This window comes from Ammodytes marinus (genome assembly GCF_949987685.1).
Source record: "Ammodytes marinus genome assembly, chromosome: 19".
Classification (NCBI taxonomy): Eukaryota; Metazoa; Chordata; class Actinopteri; order Uranoscopiformes; family Ammodytidae; genus Ammodytes; species Ammodytes marinus.
Genome location: NC_137223.1, coordinates 18,685,955 through 18,708,201, shown reverse-complemented (window position 1 = coordinate 18,708,201; position 22,247 = coordinate 18,685,955). Strand labels below are relative to the sequence as shown.

At 39.0% G+C, this 22,247-nt stretch overlaps 1 protein-coding gene across 1 annotated transcript; it reads left to right on the top strand.

Moving 5' to 3' along the window:
• Window positions 1–312: 312 nt before the first annotated feature.
• Window positions 313–21,236, top strand: cyp46a1.2 (cytochrome P450, family 46, subfamily A, polypeptide 1, tandem duplicate 2; the record flags this gene model as incomplete). Its single annotated transcript, XM_080047690.1, has 15 exons — window positions 313–461; window positions 575–652; window positions 17,234–17,315; window positions 17,462–17,535; window positions 17,671–17,757; window positions 17,952–18,090; window positions 18,241–18,351; window positions 18,437–18,599; window positions 18,893–18,958; window positions 19,882–19,954; window positions 20,035–20,119; window positions 20,407–20,517; window positions 20,713–20,801; window positions 20,928–20,994; window positions 21,087–21,236. 15 exons carry the CDS (start codon window positions 313–315, stop codon window positions 21,234–21,236), a joined length of 1,524 nt encoding a protein of 507 aa, XP_079903816.1.
• Window positions 21,237–22,247: the final 1,011 nt, after the last annotated feature.

Sequence of the window (22,247 nt, the reverse complement as noted above, 5' to 3'; positions counted from 1 at the left end):
AGGCCCCAGCGAGGATCGAACTCGCGACCCCTGGTTTACAAGACCAGTGCTCTAACCACTGAGCTATGGAGCCTGCTGAACGGGCATTCGATTTTAAAACGCTAATATCTCTAAAATGTCATGGTACCCGGTTTGCTTCTGTGTCAAAGGTTTACAGAGGCGGTAGTTTGGTCTGGCTTTGCGAGACTACAGAGGCGGAGACATTGACGTAGCATCATTTTTACGGGCTGACAAGAATCACCAATTGCCAATTCACTGTGGAGCAGCTTACCAGCGGTTCAGCGTTTCTGGGTGCCACTTGACTTGACCAAAATGGCACTTTTCCAAGTGCTTTTGCTCTGGATTGCACAAGCGCTCATGGCCCTATTGTTTCTGTTTTTGATTGCGTTTATTGGTTACTGCGTGTACATTAAACGAATTCATTTGAAGTATGACCACATACCTGGGCCACCGAGAGACAGGTAGGCGAAGTGAAGGTCGTTGTTTAGTTGACTCCGCCGTTGCCGTCTATTTGTCTCGTTTAGCTGACGTTAGCTGAATAGAATTGAAATAACTCGACTTTTTTTTCTTTCAGTTTCTTACTCGGACATGCACCAACGTTTTCGAGGATGATGAGAAATGGCGAAGTGATACATGACTCATTTCTGGAGTGGTAAGGAAAAGCGATTTTACACTGGACCAGGGGCGGATCTAGAAAAATATTCATGGGGTGGCAAGAGGGTGGCAGGAGATTTTAAGGGGTGGCAACCTGTGGCGGATGTATAGTATGCCGATTTAATTAAAGCCATATAAATAAATATTTACTTGGGAAAGCCCCCACATTTAGATATGTTGACTAAATAACATAATACTTAATGTATTGTAGCACGAGTGAAGCCTTACATTTAAACATAAAATGTTTAAAGAGTATTATTACTGAATAATTACTACATTACCTGCCTCACAACAAACACCTGCACTAATACACCAGCATGGGGCTCAAAATTTATGCAAATAGGGCTGCAATAAGTACTTAGTTAACAGTGAGTCTTTGGTAGGCCCTATTTGTCTGTGTTAATATGAGATACTCCCATCAGATGTCAATCATCAGTCAAACTTGAGTGCAAATATCAAGTTATTCAAATATTCTAGTAATTTACATACAATACAGATAACATCATTCATATAAATATTGTGCGGCATTTTCCTATGTTTGGTCACAAACAGTGACCTGTTAAACACACTGTAAATGGGAAGAGGTTCAGTAATGTCACACAGAAATAGGTCTACTGGTTATTATGAGCAATTGATAAGCACGACCTACGACTTTAATTTAAAATAGTGTGATAAGAATTAGGAAGTATCCTTGTACAAAGGCCTATAGATAAAATTAAACAAAATAATTAATGAATTTCAAGGGTGTAGGTTATGATTAAACCTCGGTTTAGGACACTTTTTAAATGGGGGGTCTGGGGTCAGCCTCCCGCAGTGCAGCAGGCAGTGTAGTGGTCCCAATGTAAGTAGATAGTGAGCTTGTCAAGCCCAATACGATGCACTTTCTCACCTTCAAGGTGAATTAGATTAGGTCAAGTGTCTAAGGAAGGATGCTAACATTATCTGGTTTCTAACTCTTTTGCCTAAAGTTTAGCTAACAAGCTAACGTTAGCTAGCTGCTGATAGCCATGGAACTATCTGCCTAGTTGACTGCTGATAGCCTACCCTGTTTATTTCCAATGTATAGTGTCATAATAGTTAACACTGCTGCTGCATCATGAGTAGTGAGTCCTACAAAAAAACACTCCAAAAGGTGACACGTTTTCAATGTACAGAAAGTTTTGAACAATAAAGTAGAATAAATATTTGAATGCAATACAGAATGCCTCAGTGCCTTACTAATTTATATTCCATTAGATTTGCGTCAATGGGAGCTAGTTGTCTTTTCCTTAACTTGTCCACGATAAATAAATACAGAAGACACAAATTACTGCATAAAAATTACTATTAAATATTACCATATTACCTGGCTGCATTCACTTGCAGTCGGACATTTGAAACTCACGCTCGTAAATGTCTCTTAACAGCCAGAAATAAATGTTTAATTTGGCGCTGCCAACTGGGGTGGCAGCTGGGGTGGCAAGGCTTTTTTTAGGGTGGCAGCTGCCACCCCATGCCACCCCGGTAGATCCGCCCCTGGAAAACGGCACATTATATAGGCCTAAGTAATGAGTGGTATTTTTTTTTTGTTATCGCAAGATTATTGTCACAGGATAACGTGATAGGAAAAATAAATAGGCCCTAAATGAACTTGCCTATGGGCAAAGTTTGTTTGAACTTTAGCAGATAATTCTGATGCTGGTAACATGCCTTGTGGGACTCATTTTCAGCCCTGGAGTTTCATGCCTCAGGCCGGCCCATTTTAGTTCACGACCAACATTATTAATATAATGTAATAACAACCTTAATATGTACGTCTGCAAAAGTGCACTGTTCTCTGCACCCTTGTAATTCTGTGTATTTAGACTGTGTGTGGACTCAAATGCTCCTGTGTAGCCTACTCAGGTGCCTGCCATGGTGCTACTATGTGCAGTAGGAGTGTGCGGAGACGTCATTATCTGTATCTGTTCAACAAACACAATTATCTGTATCTGTATTAGGATATGAAACCGGAAGTGGGCTGGGCTTATGTCTGAATATTTTTTCACCAACAATTATTGTCCCTTCAGAGCCTCAAATGTATTTAATATTGGCATATTATTAATAATGAGATATTTTCCTCATAGGCTACTTCTCGTCTGTTTCTCTCTCTCATTATAAGTTATGAACTGTCTGAGCCCCTACACGTTTGACTGGGGGACATTGAACATTCAGAGTCTGAAACAGTAGGCCTATTACATCACAGTAAATCATAAACTTGCGCACTCTTTTTATTTTTAACTAAACTAAGTTGTATGATCCATCGATCTAGATAAGATTTATTGGTAACACTTTACAATAAGGGTACATTAATTAATGGTTAGTTAATGCTTAATAAGGTTTAACTAACCATTAGTTAACTGTTAACTAATGTGTCTAGTAAGCATTTACTAATGGTATTCATGTTAACTAAGGTATTAATTACTACATTATGTAATGTTTATAAATATCCTATATTAACCTTAGTTAACCCATTAATTAAGCTTGAACCAACAGTTGATTAATATAATAATAAGCATTAATTAACTGTTAACAAATGTCATTTCTGTAACATTACTTAAGCATAATTAACCATTTATTAATGCTCTTTGTGACCCTTATTGTAAAGTGGGAACCATTTATCCATTAAGTAACACTTAATAAATGCACACCAGTGCTGAATAGGCATTACTGAAGCATAATTAACCATAATAGGCATTACTTAAGTGTAATTAACCATTTATTAATGGACTTTGTGACCCTTATTGTAAAGTGAGAACCATTTCTCATGAATTAACACCTAATAAAGGCATACTAGTGCTGATTAAGCATCACTTGAGCATAATTAACCATTTCTTAATGTTATTTGTGACCCTTATTGTAAAGTGGGAACCATTTATCACTTGTTACACTTAATAAATGCAAAATAGTGCTGAATAAGGATTACCTAAGTACAATCCATCAATCAACAATGCTCTTTGTGACCCGTGTACATTCTCTATAATAACAATATTAAACATACTAAAATATTTCCAACTGGAAATCAATTCATGACAACAATCTGTTATCAACACAATGCAGTCACAATTTAAAAAAGAGAGAATGTTATTTTATTTAGAATCTTTAGTTTTATTTGGAAACACGGCTCTCACATTTGACATGAATACCGTCAAAGAACTCCAAAATAGTTTCTTCAACAAATTATATCCAGTTTAATGATTTTCTCTGAAAGTAACAAACAGGAGGAAATGGATTACTAACAGCAATGGTGAAACACACTGACTCAACAGTTAGGTTTAACAGGTAAATATGTATTTTCTACTCTCTTCCTTGAAGTGTATATCATTGTTGCAACATAAACAAAAATAAAATACAAAAAGAACATAACAGTTCCATTTTTAATCATGGACTGAAGATATAACAAAATAATGATCACTCTCTTGTGACTAAACACTAGTTTAACCTGGCCCTATCATTGTTATTTGAATGAGCACATATGTATTTAATTTAACCTTTATTTATACTCGAATGATCAGTTGAGGGGTGACCCTCATTTATAATCTTTCGCTCTCTTTAGATCCAGTTCTTGGGTTTGCTAGCCACTCCAGGCCTGGGTGCTCCTCTCCAAATGAAGCAGTTGGGCTGGAATCCAAGAATCTTGTCTAATCACCAAGTTGATGTACATGGAAAAAATGAAAATAATCAGTTAACAGTTCAGATGCATTTTTGTTTCCTTTATCTATGCATTGTTGTTTTTCCTTGGAATTTGTTTGAACTCGACACCATTGAAAATGAGGGTCACCCCTCAATTGGTCTCTCGAGGATAAATAAAAGTTAAATGAAAATGAAATGAAATAAATCATTAAAGCATAGCATTACGGTTCCACATTATGTATTATTATTATAACATAATGCATTGCATTGCTTAACTGAAATATCTTTGGTACCTTAATCAAATAAAATTCTAACTGAACCTTTAACAAGTTGACACTATTTTTTCATTCAAAAAACATGTTATCTCTATGGCCATTCTACACAACACATGCTCAGCTTTAGCTCATTTTAGCAAGAAATAGCAACATGCACTTTGCATATGGAATAATGCTAACATTTATTCACATACGGTTTGGTGTCCATGAACACACACTTTACTTAGCCACCACTACAATTACTGCTAAAAGTTACCTGTGAAGCTAGCCAGCACAAGCCTCATGCTAACGCTGCTCATATAGCAGCGCGCTAATGCTAACGTTGCTATGCTAGCGGGAGGCTATGTCGCTAATATATTTCAAAGTATTCTTACACACACACAACCAGTGTTGCCAACTCTTCAGTAAGGAAAGTAGCTATTGGCTGTCCAAAAAGTCGCTAGAAGTCGCCAGATGACGTCATCACCTAATTTGCATATTCGTAGATGACGTCATCGCCTAATTTGCATATTTGTAGACAGGGGTTTTATACAGTAATATTTGAATAGATGAGGTTCTAGTGTTATGAACGTGACAATCGCATAAACAACCAACGTGGTAATGTTAAGTCTAGCAGTAATCATACATGCTCATGGTTAGAAAAGCACTGCATAACATTTTGAATTGCACTACTCGTAGACCGTAGAAGAGGTGGGAAAAGCTGCTAACTGCTAATAGTGATGCTAACGGAACACGAGCGGAGAGGTGTATCTCCTGCTCTGACCGCAGCTGGGAGGGGCTGCTGCGCAAGGACCGGGCCGTCTGTCAATGCTCTGTGACGGGGGACGGGCCGGGAAGCTCCCGCTGCTCGTTGAGAAGCGTTAAAAGTGATATTTGCTTCGGCGAAAAAGTCACCAATAACTCCAGAAAAGAAGCTAGATTTGTCGCTTGTCGCTTTTTTGAAAAAAAGTCGCCAAAGGGGTCTGAAAAGTCGCTAAATCTAGCGACAAAGTCGCTAAGTTGGCAACACTGCACACAACTATATCATCTCACTAACACCTTAATTAACTCACCAATAATTTCATTTGGCTAATGGCAGCATAACTGTAACCACCACAGGTCTTTTGTGTGAGAATAATGGGTCGGTCAGGTCAAGCTGGCTTCAAGCACGTAGCTTAGCTGCTGCTTTTACTGTCCAGGCACACATCCGTCTTTCTATCCTCCCAGTGGCCAGGATCCAGTAAAAACGAGATCTATAGGTGATTTATATGATCAATAATAGGCTATTGATAATCAACAATGGCTGTAGAGTGAATGCATGTATGTATGCAATGTATTTTCAACTTTGGGAAGGTGAAAATATGTTTGGAGACTTTACTTAAGAAAAATATTTCTTTACAAACCTTATTGACATTAGGATTACCCACGTTTTACAAGCACTTGAACTCGCCCAGCGATCAGCCAGCAAGAAAGAGGATGTGTGTCTGGACAGTGAAGCAGCAGGCCAGCAGCTATGTGCTTTATTCTCACAAAAGACCCGTGGTGGTTACAATTACAGTATGCTGCCATTAGCCCAACACAATTATTGGTGAGTTAACTAAGGTATTCGTGAGATGATATAGCTGTGTGTGTGTGTGTGTGTGTGTGTATGTAAGAAATGAATAATGTGAAATATATTAGTGATGCAGCCTCCCGCTAGCATAGCACCGTTAGCATGAGGCTTGTGCTGGCTAGCTTCACAGGTAACTTTTAGCAGTAATTGTAGCGGTGGCTAAATAAAGTGAGTGTTTATAGACACCAAACCATATGTGAACACATGGAAGCATTTTCCATATTCAAAGTGCACGTTGCTATTCCAGGCTAAAATGGGCTTAAACTGAGCATGTGTTGTGTAGAATCGTCATAGAGATTACATGTTTTTTGAATGAAAAAATAGTGTCAACTTGTTAAAGGTTCAGTGAGAATTTTATTTGATTAAGGTACCAAAGATATTTCAGTTTCAGCAATGCAATGCATTATGTTATAATAATAATACATAATGTGGAACCGTAATGCTATGCTATAATGATTTAGATAAAGGAAACAAAAATGCATCTGAACTGTTAACTGATTATTTTCATTTTTTCCATGTACATCAACTTGGTGATTAGACAAGATTCTTGGATTCCAGCCCAACTGCTTCATTTGGAGAGGAGCACCCAGGCCTGGAGTGGCTAGCAAACCCAAGAACTGGATCTAAAGAGAGCGAGAGATTATAAATGAGGGTCACCCCTCAACTGATCTTTCGAGTATAAATAAAGGTTAAATGAAATACATATGTGTTCATTCAAATAACAATGATAGGGCCAGGTTAAACTAGTGTTTAGTCACAAGAGAGTGATCATTATTTTGTTTTATCTTTAGTCCATGATTAAAAATGGAACTGTTATGTTCTTTGTGTATTTTATTTTTGTTTATGTTGCAACAATGATATACACTTCAAGGAAGAGAGTAGAAAATACACATTTACCTGTTAAACCTAACTGTTGAGTCAGTGTGTTTCACCATTGCTGTTAGTAATCCATTTCCTCCCGTTTGTTAGCCTGGCATTCCCAGACCTGCCACTAGGCGCTGGCAAATTAAATTTGCTGCGCGTGTTGGTCTGGAGACGCTCCGTTGAAGCTTATCAAGACTACCAGAAATCTGGTATAACGTTTCAATTGGTTCTATCTAATATGGGCGCGCCAGAGCCCTTTATATGGTGCTCTGGGGAGGACGTAACCGGATGACGACAGTGACGTGCATGCGACGTCGAAGCTGTGATAGTAAACATCAAAGATGGCTGCGGATATGTTGTGTGAGTTTGAGACTGCTTTGGCCTCGACCCTTAACGAATTGGAAGACGGGACTCATAGCTTTCACTAGCAAGTAAGTGGAATGTTCTGTTTTGCCGACCGACAACGGCAAACGTTTAATTGAACAGTTTAACAGCTGTTCGCTAAACGAACGGGGCTTACGTCACTTGTGCATCGCTCTGATTGGTTGTAGTGCTATCCAACTGCGTGCAGTGGCATTTGAAATGCACGAGTAGGAGCCGCCCCTAGAGTTGGAAATTACTATTGATCGTCGCCAGACCCTCTATCGTTCAAGATATCAGGGTCAGGATTTCCAGGCTACCCGTTTGTTACTTTCAGAGAAAATCATTAAACTGGATATAATTTGTTGAAGAAACTATTTTGGAGTTCTTTGACGGTATTCATGTCAAATGTGAGAGCCGTGTTTCCAAATAAAACTAAAGATTCTAAATAAAATAACATTTTCTTTCTTTTTTAAATTGTGACTGAATTGTGTTGATAACAGATTGTTGTCATGAATTGATTTCCAGTTGGAAATATTTTAGTATGTTTAATATTGTTATTATAGAGAATGTACACGGGTCACAAAGAGCAATGTTGATTGATGGATTGTACTTAGGTAATCCTTATTCAGCACTATTTTGCATTTATTAAGTGTAACAAGTGATGAATGATTCCCACTTTACAATAAGGGTCACAAATAACATTAAGAAATGGTTAATTATGCTTAAGTGATGCTTAATCAGCACTAGTATGCCTTTATTAGGTGTTAATTCATGAGAAATGGTTCTCACTTTACAATAAGGGTCACAAAGTCCATTAGTAAATGGTTAATTACACATAAGTAATGCCTATTCAGCACTGGTGTGCATTTATTAAGTGTTACTTAATGGATAAATGGTTCCCACTTTACAATAAGGGTCACAAAGAACATTAATAAAAGGTTAATTATGCTTAAGTAATGTTACAAAAATGACATTTGTTAACAGTTAATTAATGCTTATTATTATATTAATCAACTGTTGGTTCAAGCTTAATTAATTGGTTAACTAAGGTTAATATAGGATATTTATAAACAGTACATAATGTAGTAATTAATACCTTAGTTAACATTAATACCATTAGTAAATGCTTACTAGACACCGTAGTTAACAGTTAACTAATGGTTAGTTAAACCTTATTAAGCATTAACTAACCATTAATTAATGTACCCTTATTGTAAAGTGTTACCGATTTATTTTGCCCGTTTATTTCCCTCTTCTCTCTCACTCTCTCTCTCCCTCTGTCTCTCTATAGACCTATCTCTGTCGCGCTATCTCTCTCCCTATCTTTTTTAATTTCTAACTTGGTTCAATGAATAATTACCTTGGACTAGGAAACAGCGTTTTATAATCTAGTGATGTAAGTGATCAACGCACAAAAACTAAACTTTGTTTGAGCAAATCTCTTAGTTATAAACAGATTGTATGAACTAAACAGACGAAGTCTTTGCAGATCAAATATTTAAAGATCGATTTTATTAAATGAATTACACGGCCCGTTACGACGCTGAAGTTGGCAGCTGATTCGCAGCAGCCGATTCGGCAGTTAAGGAAAAGTTAAGGGATTCTTAAGGAGCAGCGGAGCGACTGATTCTCCGTTGTTTAACCTCCTAAATCGCCACGGTAAAGCCACATTAATTAGTCTAGATTATCTAAGAGAGTCTAACCTTTCTTTAAAAACAGTTTACAATTGATGTAACCTTTATTACGTTTGTTTAAAAGAAAGAGAGGGGAGATTTCACTGCTTTTTTTGCATCTGGACCACATTAGAACTGGTCCTGATTGAAAACCACTGCACCTAGACTCTTCGAATCTGGACTAGAATATCACAGAGAGGCTATACATTATGGAAAACATAGTTTCTGATTTGTGAAACTTTTATTCTATTTGTGAAAATGCAAAGAATGCACATTTTAATGGTTTTTTGGGGTCCAGACTGCATTAGAACTGGTCCTGATTGAAAACCACTGCACGTAGACTCTTCAAATCTGGACTAGAATATCACAGTGAGGCTATAGATTATAGAAAACATAGTTTCTGATTTGTGAAACTTTTTTTCTATTTGTGAAAATGCAAAGAATGAACATTTTAATGGTTTTTAGGGGTCGAGGCCACATTAGAACTGGTCCTGATTGAAAACCATTGCACCTAGACTCTTCAAATCTGGACTAGATTATCACAGTGATGCTATAGATTATAGAAAACATAGTTTCTGATTTGTGAAACTTTTTTCTATCTGTGAAAATGCAATAAAGGCACATGTCAACGCTTTTTTGGGGTCCAGACTGCATTAGAACTGGTCCTGATTGAAAACCACTGCACCTAGACTCTTCAAATCTGGACTAGAATATCACAGTGAGGCTATAGATTATAGAAAACATAGTTTCTGATTTGTGAAACTTTTACCCTATCTGTGAAAATGCAATAAAGGCACATGTCAACGCTGTTTTGGGGTCTAGACCGCATTAGAACTGGTCCTGATTGAAAACCACTGCACCTAGACTCTTCAAATCTGGACTACAATATCACAGTGAGGCTATAGATTATAGAAAACATAGTTTCTGTAAATAAAATAGTAGTACATTTTAATAAAATAGTAGTACATTTCTGACTTACTTACCAATTTATTGTAATACCCTAAAACTCACACAATCGCTTAATATTCAACAGATTTTTACAAAATAACATTGGTTTTCTTGAGTATTCACTATGTTTATCACAGGAGCAGGCAACAACAAAGGACACTATTACAGATATGGCCTATGCCGCGGGCCGCCCCTGAGGTGCAGTAAAGAACAGGTCAGACATCCTTATGGTGTGAGTCGTGACACCTGGGCTTGGTCTATGCAGTATGTTCAGTATGTGACATGAAAGTCATGGAACATTTTTCAAATCGTACCTGGCTGCTGGTGTCAACCTGAAGACATAGGTCAAACACTTTAGGTGTCACACAAAAATGTACGTTAAGACATATTTAAACCTGTTTGGAAAACAACAGAGTAATAACCCTGTTTAGAAGAACAACAAAATGAACACCTGTTTTCTGTTTTACCTGAGGGGGCCAAAGACGTTTCACAATTCATAGAATAAAACCCAGACACAAATAGCAGGACCACTCAGGTAAAATAATCCATATGCCAAAACTGTACAACAATATATAAAAACCACCTTTTGTAACCATATGGCACACAAAAAAGGAAAGGAAATTCATGCATAATTGAATTAAAGAACTACACTTATCTGATATGGACACACCTGAATCATCAAGGAAATCATTTTACTGTAAATCAAACTTTAAAAAGCTCTTCAAGACTAGATTATTTTTTGAGAGTTCAAAATGAAGGGCTGAAAGATTCTACAATTCCTGGAAGAACAAATTGATATTAATTTTGTGATGTTATCAGTCAGTAAGCTCCATGGTAACACAGCGATTGACAGGCTAACCTAAATGCTCTGTAGCTGGACAGAAACTGCCCTCTCCCAACCCCACACCCCTCTTAAAATACAATAACGTTTTGCCTTTACTGTTGCACATAGTCGCGAACCCCCCCAAAGGCCCATTCTGAGCCAGGAAAAACCCTTAGCACTCTACAAGGAGCCCGGGCTCCATCAACGAGGGCAGCATACGCTTATCGTTGGGGAGGGTTTCAATCATAGTGCAATTCGAGACAGGTGGATCCCCTCGCCTGCACGGCCCATGACATTCTCCAGTTCCTCCAGGAAATGTTGGAGGTGGGAAAATCTCCCTTGACATTGAGGGGAATAGTGTCAGCCATAAAGGCAGCCCGTGTTGGACCTCGGAAGCTGGCAGAAGGCTGTTGCAACCTTATTGCTCAGTTTCTTAGAGGCGCTCGTAGGGTTACTCCACATCGCAGAAGGCCAGCTGTCCCCCCATGGGATTTGGAGGTGGTGCTGTCGGCCTTGCAGAATGAGCCATTCGAGCCCCTGGATAGAACTAGGCTACAATGGCTTTCTCTCAAGACTGCGTTTTTGCTCGCAATTGTGTCTGCTAAGAGAATGGAAGAGCTGCATGCTCTTTCAGTGCATGAGGACTGCTGCCGCTTCTTGCCAGGTGGTGCCGGGGTGGTGCTGCGCCCAAACCCTGCATTCCACCCTCAAGTCTGGTCTGAGTCCCACGCCGGTCGATCTATTGAGCTGCACCCTTTCCACCCTCCTCAGGAAGGTGAAGCAGGGTGGAGTAGGCGGTCACTACTGTGCCCAGTCAGGGCCCTAACAGTGTATCTGCATCGGACACGTGGCCATAGGACAACGGGCCAGCTCTTTGTCTGTTACAAGCCTAACCGTCTTGGACAGCTAGTCTCCAAGGCCAGGCTTGCCCACTGGGTTGTGGATGGTATCCAGCAGGCATATGAGAGGGCAACCAAGCCGACCCCAGTAGGGGTGCGGGCTCACTCCACACGGGGCATTGCTACGTCATGGGCCCTATGGCGAGGGGCCCCTCTATCTGAGATTTGTACGGCGGCCTCTTGGTCGACCCTGTCAACTTTTATCCGGTTCTACTGCATGAATGTGGCAGCCAGCACCCCATTCTCGCAGCGAGTGCTGGGCTCAATGCAGCAGGACGGTGCGCGTTTGGGCTAGGCCATCTACCCATTCATGGCTGGCTTTAGGGTCTTGCAGGGCCAGCTTAGCCTTGGTAGCGTCTGGCGCCTTGGCGATGGGTGTGTACATAATGTATAATTGTAAATAGTTCCTTTATACTGGGCACATGGGTGAACACTCTGGTGGTGGTGACGTGTCATTCGAACTCAACTGCCTTTTTTTATTTAGGCTCCCGCAGAAGCAGCTGGGTCTGCTTGGTTTCCTCGCGGTGTGCCTTACAGAAGTCCCCATACATATGAAATATGTAGGGTGGCGAGATAGTCTTGACACGATAGAGAACGGTTGGTTACGTTGTAACTCAGGTTCTCTGAGTGGAGAGACTATCTCTCCAGCCAAGATGCCGCTCAGAAACGCGTTCCAATCAAGGTTCAAACCGAAGAGGCCACGCATGCGTGTAGCTTATATAGCCACGGCTGGCCAATCATGCGTGGCCGCCACGGCTGGCCAATCATGCGTGGCCGCCACCAGTGATGTGTCTTAAAGAGTATCCACGTCAACTATGTAAGGTGGAGAGATAGTCTCTCCACTCAGAGAACCTGGGTTACAACGTAACCAACCGTTCTCTGCATGTCACTCCCCTCCCTGCCCCATTTCAACTCTGTCTCTACACTGTCAATAAAGCATAAAAATGCCCAAAAAATATCTTTAAAAAACAAAACAAAAAAAACAAATATAAAGACATCAGCTTCAATCAGGACCAGTTATAATGCGGTCTGGACCCCTAAACACCATTAAAATGTGCATTATTTGCATTTTCACAGATAGGGTAAAAGTTTCACAAATCAGAATCTATGTTTTCTATAATGTATAGCCTCACTGTGATATTCTAGTCCAGATTTGAAGAGTCTAGATGCAGTGGTTTTCAATCAGGACCAGTTCTAACGCGGCCTAGACCCCTAAAAACCATTAACATGTGCATTCTTTGTATTTTCACAAATAGAAAAAAAGTTTCACAAATCAGAAACTATTTTTTCTATAATCTATAGCCTCACTGTGATATTCTAGTCCAGATTTGAAGAGTCTAGGTGCAGTGGTTTTCAATCAGGACCAGTTCTAATGCGGTCTAGACCCCAAAAAAGCGTTGACATGTGCCTTTATTGCATTTTCACAGATAGGGTAAAAGTTTCACAAATCAGAAACTATGTTTTCTATAATCTATAGCCTCACTGTGATATTCTAGTCCAGATTGGAAGAGTCTAGGTGCAGTGGTTTTCAATCAGGACCAGTTCTAATGCAGTCTGGACCCCAAAAAAACCTTGAAATGTATCTTTATTGTATTTTCACAAATAGAAAAAAAGTTTCACAAATCAGAAACTATGTTTTCTATAATGTATAGCCTCACTATGATAATCTAGTCGAGATTTGAAGAGTCTAGGTGCAGTGGTTTTCAATCAGGACCAGTTCTAATGCAGTCTGGACCCCAAAAAAACATTAAAATGTGCATTCTTTGCATTTTCACAAATAGAATAAAAGTTTCACAAATCAGAAACTATGTTTTCCATAATGTATAGCCTCTCTGTGATATTCTAGTCCAGATTTGAAGAGTCTGGGTGCAGTGGTTTTCAATCAGGACCAATTCTAATGCGGTCTAGACCCCAAAAAAGCGTTGACATGTGCCTTTATTTCATCTTCACAAATAGAGAAAAAGTTTCACAAATCAAAAACTATGTTTTCTATAATGTATAGCCTCTCTGTGATATTCTAGTCCAGATTTGAAGAGTCTAGGTGCAGTGGTTTTCAATCAGGACCAGTTCTAATGCAGTCTGGACCCCAAAAAAACCTTGAAATGTATCTTTATTGTATTTTCACAAATAGAAAAAAAGTTTCACAAATCAGAAACTATGTTTTCTATAATGTATAGCCTCACTATGATAATCTAGTCCAGATTTGAAGAGTCTAGGTGCAGTGGTTTTCAATCAGGACCAGTTCTAATGCGGTCTGGACCCCAAAAAAACATTAAAATGTGCATTCTTTGCATTTACCCAAATAGAATAAAAGTTTCACAAATCAGAAACTATGTTTTCCATAATGTATAGCCTCTCTGTGATATTCTAGTCCAGATTTGAAGAGTCTAGGTGCAGTGGTTTTCAATCAGGACCAGTTCTAATGCGGTCTAGACCCCAAAAAAGCGTTGACATGTGCCTTTATTTCATTTTCACAAATAGAAAAAAAGTTTCACAAGTCGAAAACTAGGTTTTCTATAATCTATAGCCTCACTGTGATAATCTAGTCCAGATTTGAAGAGTCTAGGTGCAATGGTTTTCAATCAGGACCAATTCTAATCCGGCCTAGACCCCTAAAAACAATAAAAATGTGCATTCTTTGCATTTTCACAAATAGAATAAAAGTTTCACAAATCAGAAACTAAATTTTCCATAATCTATAGCCTCACTGTGATAATCTAGTCCAGATTTGAAGAGTCTAGGTGCAATGGTTTTCAATCAGGACCAGTTCTAATGTGGCATTGACCCCTAAAAACCATTAAAATGTGCATTCTTTGCATTTTCACAAATAGAAAAAAAGTTTCAAAAATCAGAAACTATGTTTTCTATAATCTATAGCCTCACTGTGATATTCTAGTCCAGATTTGAAGAGTCTAGGTGCAGTGGTTTTCAATCAGGACCAGTTCTAATGTGGTCTGGACCCCAAAAAAACCATTGAAATGTGCATTCTTTGCATTTTCACAAATAGTAAAAAAGTTTCACAAATCAGAAACTATGTTTTCTATAATGTATAGCCTCTCTGTGATATTCTAGTCCAGATTTGAAGAGTCTAGGTGCAGTGGTTTTCAATCAGGACCAGTTCTAATGTGGTCCAGATGCAAAAAAAAGCAGTGAAATCTCCCCTCTCTGTCTTTTAAACAAACTTAATAAAGGTTACATCAATTTTAAACTGTTTTTAAAGAATGGTTAGACTCTCTTAGATAATCTAGACTAATTAATGTGGCTTTACCGCGGCGATTTAGGAGGTTAAACAACGGAGAATCAGTCGCTCCGCTGCTCCTTAAGAATCCCTTAACTTTTCCTTAACTGCCGAATCGGCTGCTGCGAATCAGCTGCCAACTTCAGCGTCGTCGGCCAGTTTCCATTAGAGAGACGCGGTTCACGTTCAGAGATTTGAAATAAATTAAAGTCGGGAGGGACTGAAGGTGAGTCGGGGTCAGAAACTTCCAGCGGAGTGGAGAGAGACCGCAGCTCACGGGAGAAAGACCGGCTGCATTTATGCATGGGCATAAATGCAGCCGGTCTTTCTCTTCTAAGCCACGGCAGCGGAGATGAACAGCTGATAGGTGCGACTCAAGTTAAGGCAGAACGCGCTGCGTCAATTTAGTGCATGATAGGCAAAATAAATAAATAGTTGTTTCCCGAATAATTCGGGAAGTAAAAATATTCGGATCGATCTCATTATCCGTGCTCATCCGAATAAATGTTCGGATTCGGGCTCATCCCAGTGCAGCCGACGCTCCAGTCGCCATTGTCCCGAGCATAGGCCTACATTGAAAATAAATGACTGGGGGCTGGCACTAACTTATGAAGCCTTTGGTATGAGCGCAGAATTACAAGTTATCTTCTTTCACCGCGTAGTCCGACATGGAAGACATGCTGCTAGTGAGAGACACGCAGCAGGGCTAGGAGGCCCTAGTTCCTGTTTCTGCTTCAAAATAAAAGTCATCTGACGTTACGCCAGTTAGATGCTTCTAATGTAAAACTGAAGCTGTAGGAAATGTTCAGTTTCCATTAGCAGTAACTTAACTGCGGACTAATAACATGATTTTTAATGCACCAATAGGTAGGCTATAATGATATTTTAACCCAGTGCCATGACTGGGCCGGCCCTCGCAGCCCAAAAACCAGAGCGGCCCACCGGGAATGCTCCCGGTTCTCCCGATTAGCCACTCCGGGCCTGGGCCTATGTATCCTAGACTGCTAAAGGTGGCTGATTATAGCCTAGGTTAGGCCTACTGCTTTAACCTTTCAAGTTAAACCGATAAAGTTTTCTATGCCAGCATACCTATAAAATAAATTAATTTAAACAGAAATAGGCTACTGCATCGACATAGAGAAAAACGTTTAGGCTACCTATTGGAGCTTATTTACTAATCTAAGATATATGGACTGCTTTTGAGCATGTTCCCACACCCCCACTGTAGGACTACGTCCCTTGTGCCCACATTTCTAAGTAATCGCACTAGATAGAGAATACTGTGGGAACATGGGAAAGACCGCGCTTTTCAAGGCTGCCTAGTCCAGTCACTGGACTAGGCAGCCTAGGCAAGTTCATTTAGGGCCTATTTATTTGTCCTATCACGTTATCCTGTGATAATAATCTTGTGATAACAAAAAAAAAACACTCATTACTTAGGCCTATATAATGTGCCGTTTTCTCTTTATTACGAGACAAATAAACCATGATCAAGCTAACAGCAAATCATGTTCATGAATTCATTAATTTTTCATATCGTGTTTACGAAATGAAAAATTTGTGATCACAAGATAACGGCCCATAATATTAAAAGTAATGTGTTGAACACAAATATGTTATATTAAAAAAAGTTGAAACAAATACACATGTACGTTTAAGGCTCTATCACTTCCTATTATTGTGTTATATGCCATTATCACGAGAACATGTGCATTACCTCAATCTCACGAGTTAACTCCCCCCATCACTCACAACAAAAGGTTGTTTCCTCACATGGTAATTATCTCTTGTTCAAGAGAAAACACAGCCTATAAGATTCATATATAAACATTAGTTGCTGTTATCTTGAGATCACAAGTTAATTAATTTGTCATCTTGAGATAGCAACACCTAACATTTTAAGTAATTAGTCACAATATATTTATATTGTGATCATGGGATAGCAGATAAAAAACAAAAGATGAGCGTGTCCGGTTAGGGCTTGGTGCTTTGGTAGTTCAGGGCTTCCAAACTATCTCTAGTACCAATTGAGCATTTTTAAACATCACAACCTACATGAGTATTGTTGCTGACCATGTACATTTATTTATGAATGTGCAACCATTTTGTAATTTCCAGTATAATACGGTGTCCTTAGGTCAGGTGCCCATTGCAACTTCACTTTGTCTACAGGTTTGCATATGTTTTTCTGATGCATTATGATGTATGATATATTATCTGTAATTCAAACTTAGAATTCAGATGCCATTTACAGGTCTGAGACTTATGGACCTGTTTGCCGGATAAATTCTCTGCATTACGTTTTACTCCTTGTGACGTGTCCTGAGGCGACTAAGGTAAAACAGTGACTAACCATCAGTTGTATAAGTGTTGCATAATAATAAATGTCCCTACAGTGCCATCTATTGACCTTTTTTTAAAATATATATATATATCAGCTGGTTGTGTTTGCATTGTCAATGTTTCCTCTCATATTTTTCAGGAAATCCTGATGTCCCCAAAGTACCCCAAGGATAAAATGTTCTACAGTAAAGTCTTCAGCCTGTTTGGTCAAAGGTAGTTAATTGGAATGTCAGAGTAGTTATATTATGCGTAGTGTATTCTCAGGGATACCTACCCCTGAGTAACCTGCGGCACATACTGTATGCATTTTGCTTTATAAAATAATTGTATTCCCTATCTCTCCTTAAGGTTCTTAGGTAGTGGCCTGGTAACTGCACAAGACCATGAACTGTGGTATAAGCAGCGCCGGATCATGGACCCTGCATTCAGCAGCTTGTGAGTTAATTAATAATCACGAAAAGAGACCGAATGGGGTATCTTTCAGTGATAGATATCATTGTAGATTATGTTCAGTGTATTTTTCCAATGTTTCTTTTGGATTAAATTGTCCAATTAAATGATTTCTGTGGAGCTTTGCAGGAATTGTCTGGCTCTGTTTATCCACAGCCTAACATGACAATTATTTCCAGGTATTTGAGAGGTCTAATGGGCACTTTCAATGAGAGGGCAGATAAATTGATGAATACGCTGACAGATGACGCTGACAACAAAACCGATGTCAACATGCTTCAGCTAGTCAACTACGTAACCCTTGATGTTATTGCTAAGGTACCAGGCCATAGTCTGTATTAGCCCAGTTACAAAGGGGATTCTCTCGAGTGTGACAAAAGCACCAACTTGCAAAGAAAAGCTTATTTTATAAAATGATTACATTCTACATCAATCTGAATGTATGTTTCTTTTCTTGTAAACTTTCAGGTGGCTTTCGGTGTGGATTTAGATCTGCAGCAGAATAGTTCAGCTTTCCCTAAAGCCATTGAGGCATGCCTGAAAGGGATGGTGTGGGGTATAAGAGACTTCTTTTTTAGGGTATGACTTCACTGAAAGTTTGCATGGAGTTTGTTTGGCCAAAGTACTGTTATTGGTTTGAGATCCTAAATCTTTCCATTTACAGTTCAATCCAAAGAACCGACCATTTGTTAATGAAGTGAAGGAAGCTTGCATCCTGCTGCGCAGAACTGGAGCTCAGTGGATAAATGACAGGAAGACCGCCATGCTAAACGGTGATGACGTCCCAAAGGACATCCTCACGCAGATCATCAAAAGTGCTGGCGAAGGTTATGCTCCCTAATATTCAGATGCTCTTTCATTAAATAAGCAGACAATTCTAGCATCCCTGTGTTGTAAATATGTCATGAAACCATGTGGTCCAGTGTCTTGATATAAATGAAGCATCTATTTTCAAGTGTGGAGCATAGTGTTACAGAATTTATAAAATGCACTCTTAAATTTACTTGTATGTTTAGGCTTGCAGAGTTCCACTTTCACTCCAGCATTACAAATGACATAATACAAGGACTGTAGTATGATTCATTTCTACTTGTTCAATTCTATTGCCTTATTACTTTAGAGGAAAGCATGGCCGAAGAAGATGAAGAGTTGATGTTGGACAACTTTGTGACATTTTTTATCGCGGGTGAGTCTGGGTTGTTTCTGCTTGATGTGTATGACACTTGGTCCATAGCACAAAGTAAGTCTAACTTTTATGGGAACATAAAAGTGCTTAAAACAGGTGCCAACTGTTAAGTGCAGTTATCACTTCAGACAGAATATTTATAACAGTAGTGATTTTTACCTTGACTTAACAAAGTCGAGATGGTTGCATTTTTAGTTTGGAAAATTCCATCGACATCAGAGCCGGAAGGCTGCACTGAGGATGTACGTGCAGCAGATGCTTTAAAAAAGCAGTGAAACATGCTGCACTGCTTTATATTGTTGACATTTTATATTTTTATGTTTTTCCCGAGTTGGCTGGTTTTACAGCCTTTACACACATATATTGGGTTTAGTTGCATTTTTATAAAATGTAGTAAAGTGAGCCGACTCTATTTTTTTTTTTTGCCCTGTCAGCCATACTACAGAAGTTTAACTCTCAGTTTTGCAGTTACACCAAGCAGCTTTATCATCCGTAGAAAACAATTGTGAATTTAGAAAAACGCCAGCTATGTTAGAATTAATTAAGTTTACATACATACAGGTACCTATTCCGAGTCATTCAAATTGCTAGCTATTTACCAGTTTCAGTGTGCATTCTGTGGACAGTTGTACAATTGTATGGTCAATTTACATTTAATTTTTTACTTACAGTATATAATGAAATAGTTTTGTCACCATTTTTTTCATCTGCATTGAAACAAATATTCTGATGGTCATACTTTGCTTGATCCAAGAGTGGTCATCCTGTTATCACCACTAATATTTAACTCCTAAATTCAAGTGTATTTTTTGTTGAACTGTTTTTTTTTAGTCCGACTTTTTGGTTCATGTGTGTTGTCCATCAACATTTGCCCCATTTGAAGGGAATGCTCTTGATAGATTTTGCCATCCATAACCTTTTAGGACAAGAAACAACAGCGAATCAACTGGCTTTTTGCATCATGGAACTTGGGAGACATCCCATTATACTGGAGAAGTAAGAAGTTATAATGTAGAGATAGATTTTTTATAATGTATGTCAACGATGGATCCCTCAGTTTTGTTTCTATTTCTCAGAATGAAGAAAGAGGTGGATGATGTCATTGGGATGAAACAGGAGATTAGTTTTGACGATCTGGGGAAGCTGACCTACCTCTCACAGGTAAATGTCATGAAGTTAGGAGACTAAGGTTCAGCTTGTACTTAAATTTAAACTTGGACGCTAGGATGAATTGTTTAGATTTTGGAGGTCAAAGGTTTCAGAGACCTTACATATTGTGACCACACAATGACTTTGTGCCATATTGTAACTTCTTAGGAGCTTTACCTTCTTTAAATGATTGCCTACCAGCTACCATCATCACTGTACTTTTACTTTGCCATGCCAGGCGGTAGTTCTGTTTTTTAAGCAAGTGACCTAAGATGTACAACTTCCTCTGTCACCCCCAGGTGCTTAAAGAGACTCTGAGGATGTACCCGACAGCTCCAGGCACATCTCGAGACATATTGGAAGACATCGTCATTGATGGTATCCACATCCCCGGAGGAGTCACAGCTTTTGTGAGTCACGCGTTTTGACCTTTGGACCTCTAAATTAGGAAGTGTGGGTCAGAATGTCCAAAATGTTTTACAGTGTGTTTCTGCTTTATATACATGAAGAACAAAGATGTACTTACATAAGCCATTATTTTATGGTAATGACAAGGAATAATCAACCTACTATCAAGATGTTCAATGGATTGTTCTGAAATTCAGTTTAGCTCCTATGCGACTGGGAGAATGGATAAATTCTTCAAGGATCCGCTGACATTTGATCCCGACCGGTTTCACCCAGATGCTCCGAAGTAAGCAGCACACAATTTTCACACAATGTCATGTTTACATTTTCATCCCGACATATTGAAACACTGATCATGGTCTCAGATGAAAGGAGGAAATGGTGCTTATTAAAGTCTTATCTGTGTTATCAGGCCTTATTACTGCTACTACCCCTTTGCCCTCGGTCCACGCTCATGCCTGGGAAAGAACTTTGCGCAGGTGTGTAGCAAAGGTCATAAAATACAAGCACAAACACACACAGAACATAACACATTGAATTAACATGGTGGGTGGGGTTGGGTTGTTTGCAGATGGAGGCTAAAGTGGTAATGGCCAAACTGCTTCAGAGGTTTGACTTCACCCTTTTGCCGGGGCAGTCCTTCGACATCGTGGACTTTGGTACGCTCAGGCCAAAGAGTGGAGTGGTGTGCTCTGTCAGACACAGGAATCACCAGGAATGAAATGGTCATAACGTACCATAACATAAATGGGAACCAAAGTTGGGCTGCTTATTCTAGCTAACTTTCTGTAGCTATGCATTCCTGCCTTAGCTTAAAGCCTTCGACAATTTAATAAAAAGGGGGGGGGGGAGATAACACAGTTGATGTGTTTTGGATCATGACCATGAGAAGCAAGCTCAAATAACACTTTGAGTAAACTTACCAAGCCATGTTGTATACGGGTAATGTGTGTTATTTTAAGTTTTATAATAGTTGAGGGGATTGAGACTGACTTTATGCAAATCATATCTGTGAACACTGACAATAGCTAGAGAATACAAATTGTGTTTAATTTTTTTTTATAATTACTTAACAACTCTGACCTGTACTTGACAATGGTATTTCCATGTCCATGACTTACTGATGCAGGTATAACTTAGCATTTTGTTTGTTTTGTTGTCTTTTAATAAACTGATGTGTAATCCATTGCCTGACCATCTTGTTTCATTTCCTGCTCAGGTTGCTGTGTAGTGATTTCTTTATGTAACTCACTCTGCTGTTTAAAAAAAGAACATTACCAACAGTTGCTCTCAAAAGTTGTGACTTATTTAAGATGAATTTAACGTGTTTGTATTCTTATTACTTACATGTAAGATGACAATAAGTGGTTTATCACTTTTTTTTTAAAGATAATTTTTGGGCATTTTAAAGCTTTATTTGATAGTACAGAGTTGAAGTGGGGAGACAGATAGAGAGGGGAGATGACCTGCAGTAAAGGTCCACGGGTCGTATTTGGACCTGCAGCAAAGGCCGGAGCCAATATGGTACGTGCTCTATCCACTACGCCACTGGAGCGCCCCGGTTAATCACTTTTTAGTGCAGGAGCTGAACTCATTATAGGGTTATATGATTTATTTTTGAATTTTAAACGACTAGTAATTCAGGCAGATACAGTCAATCCACTTGGTCTTCACATCGTCAGACGGTTGAAAACAAGTAATAGCTGTTTCATAATGTGAGTGTGTAACGGTT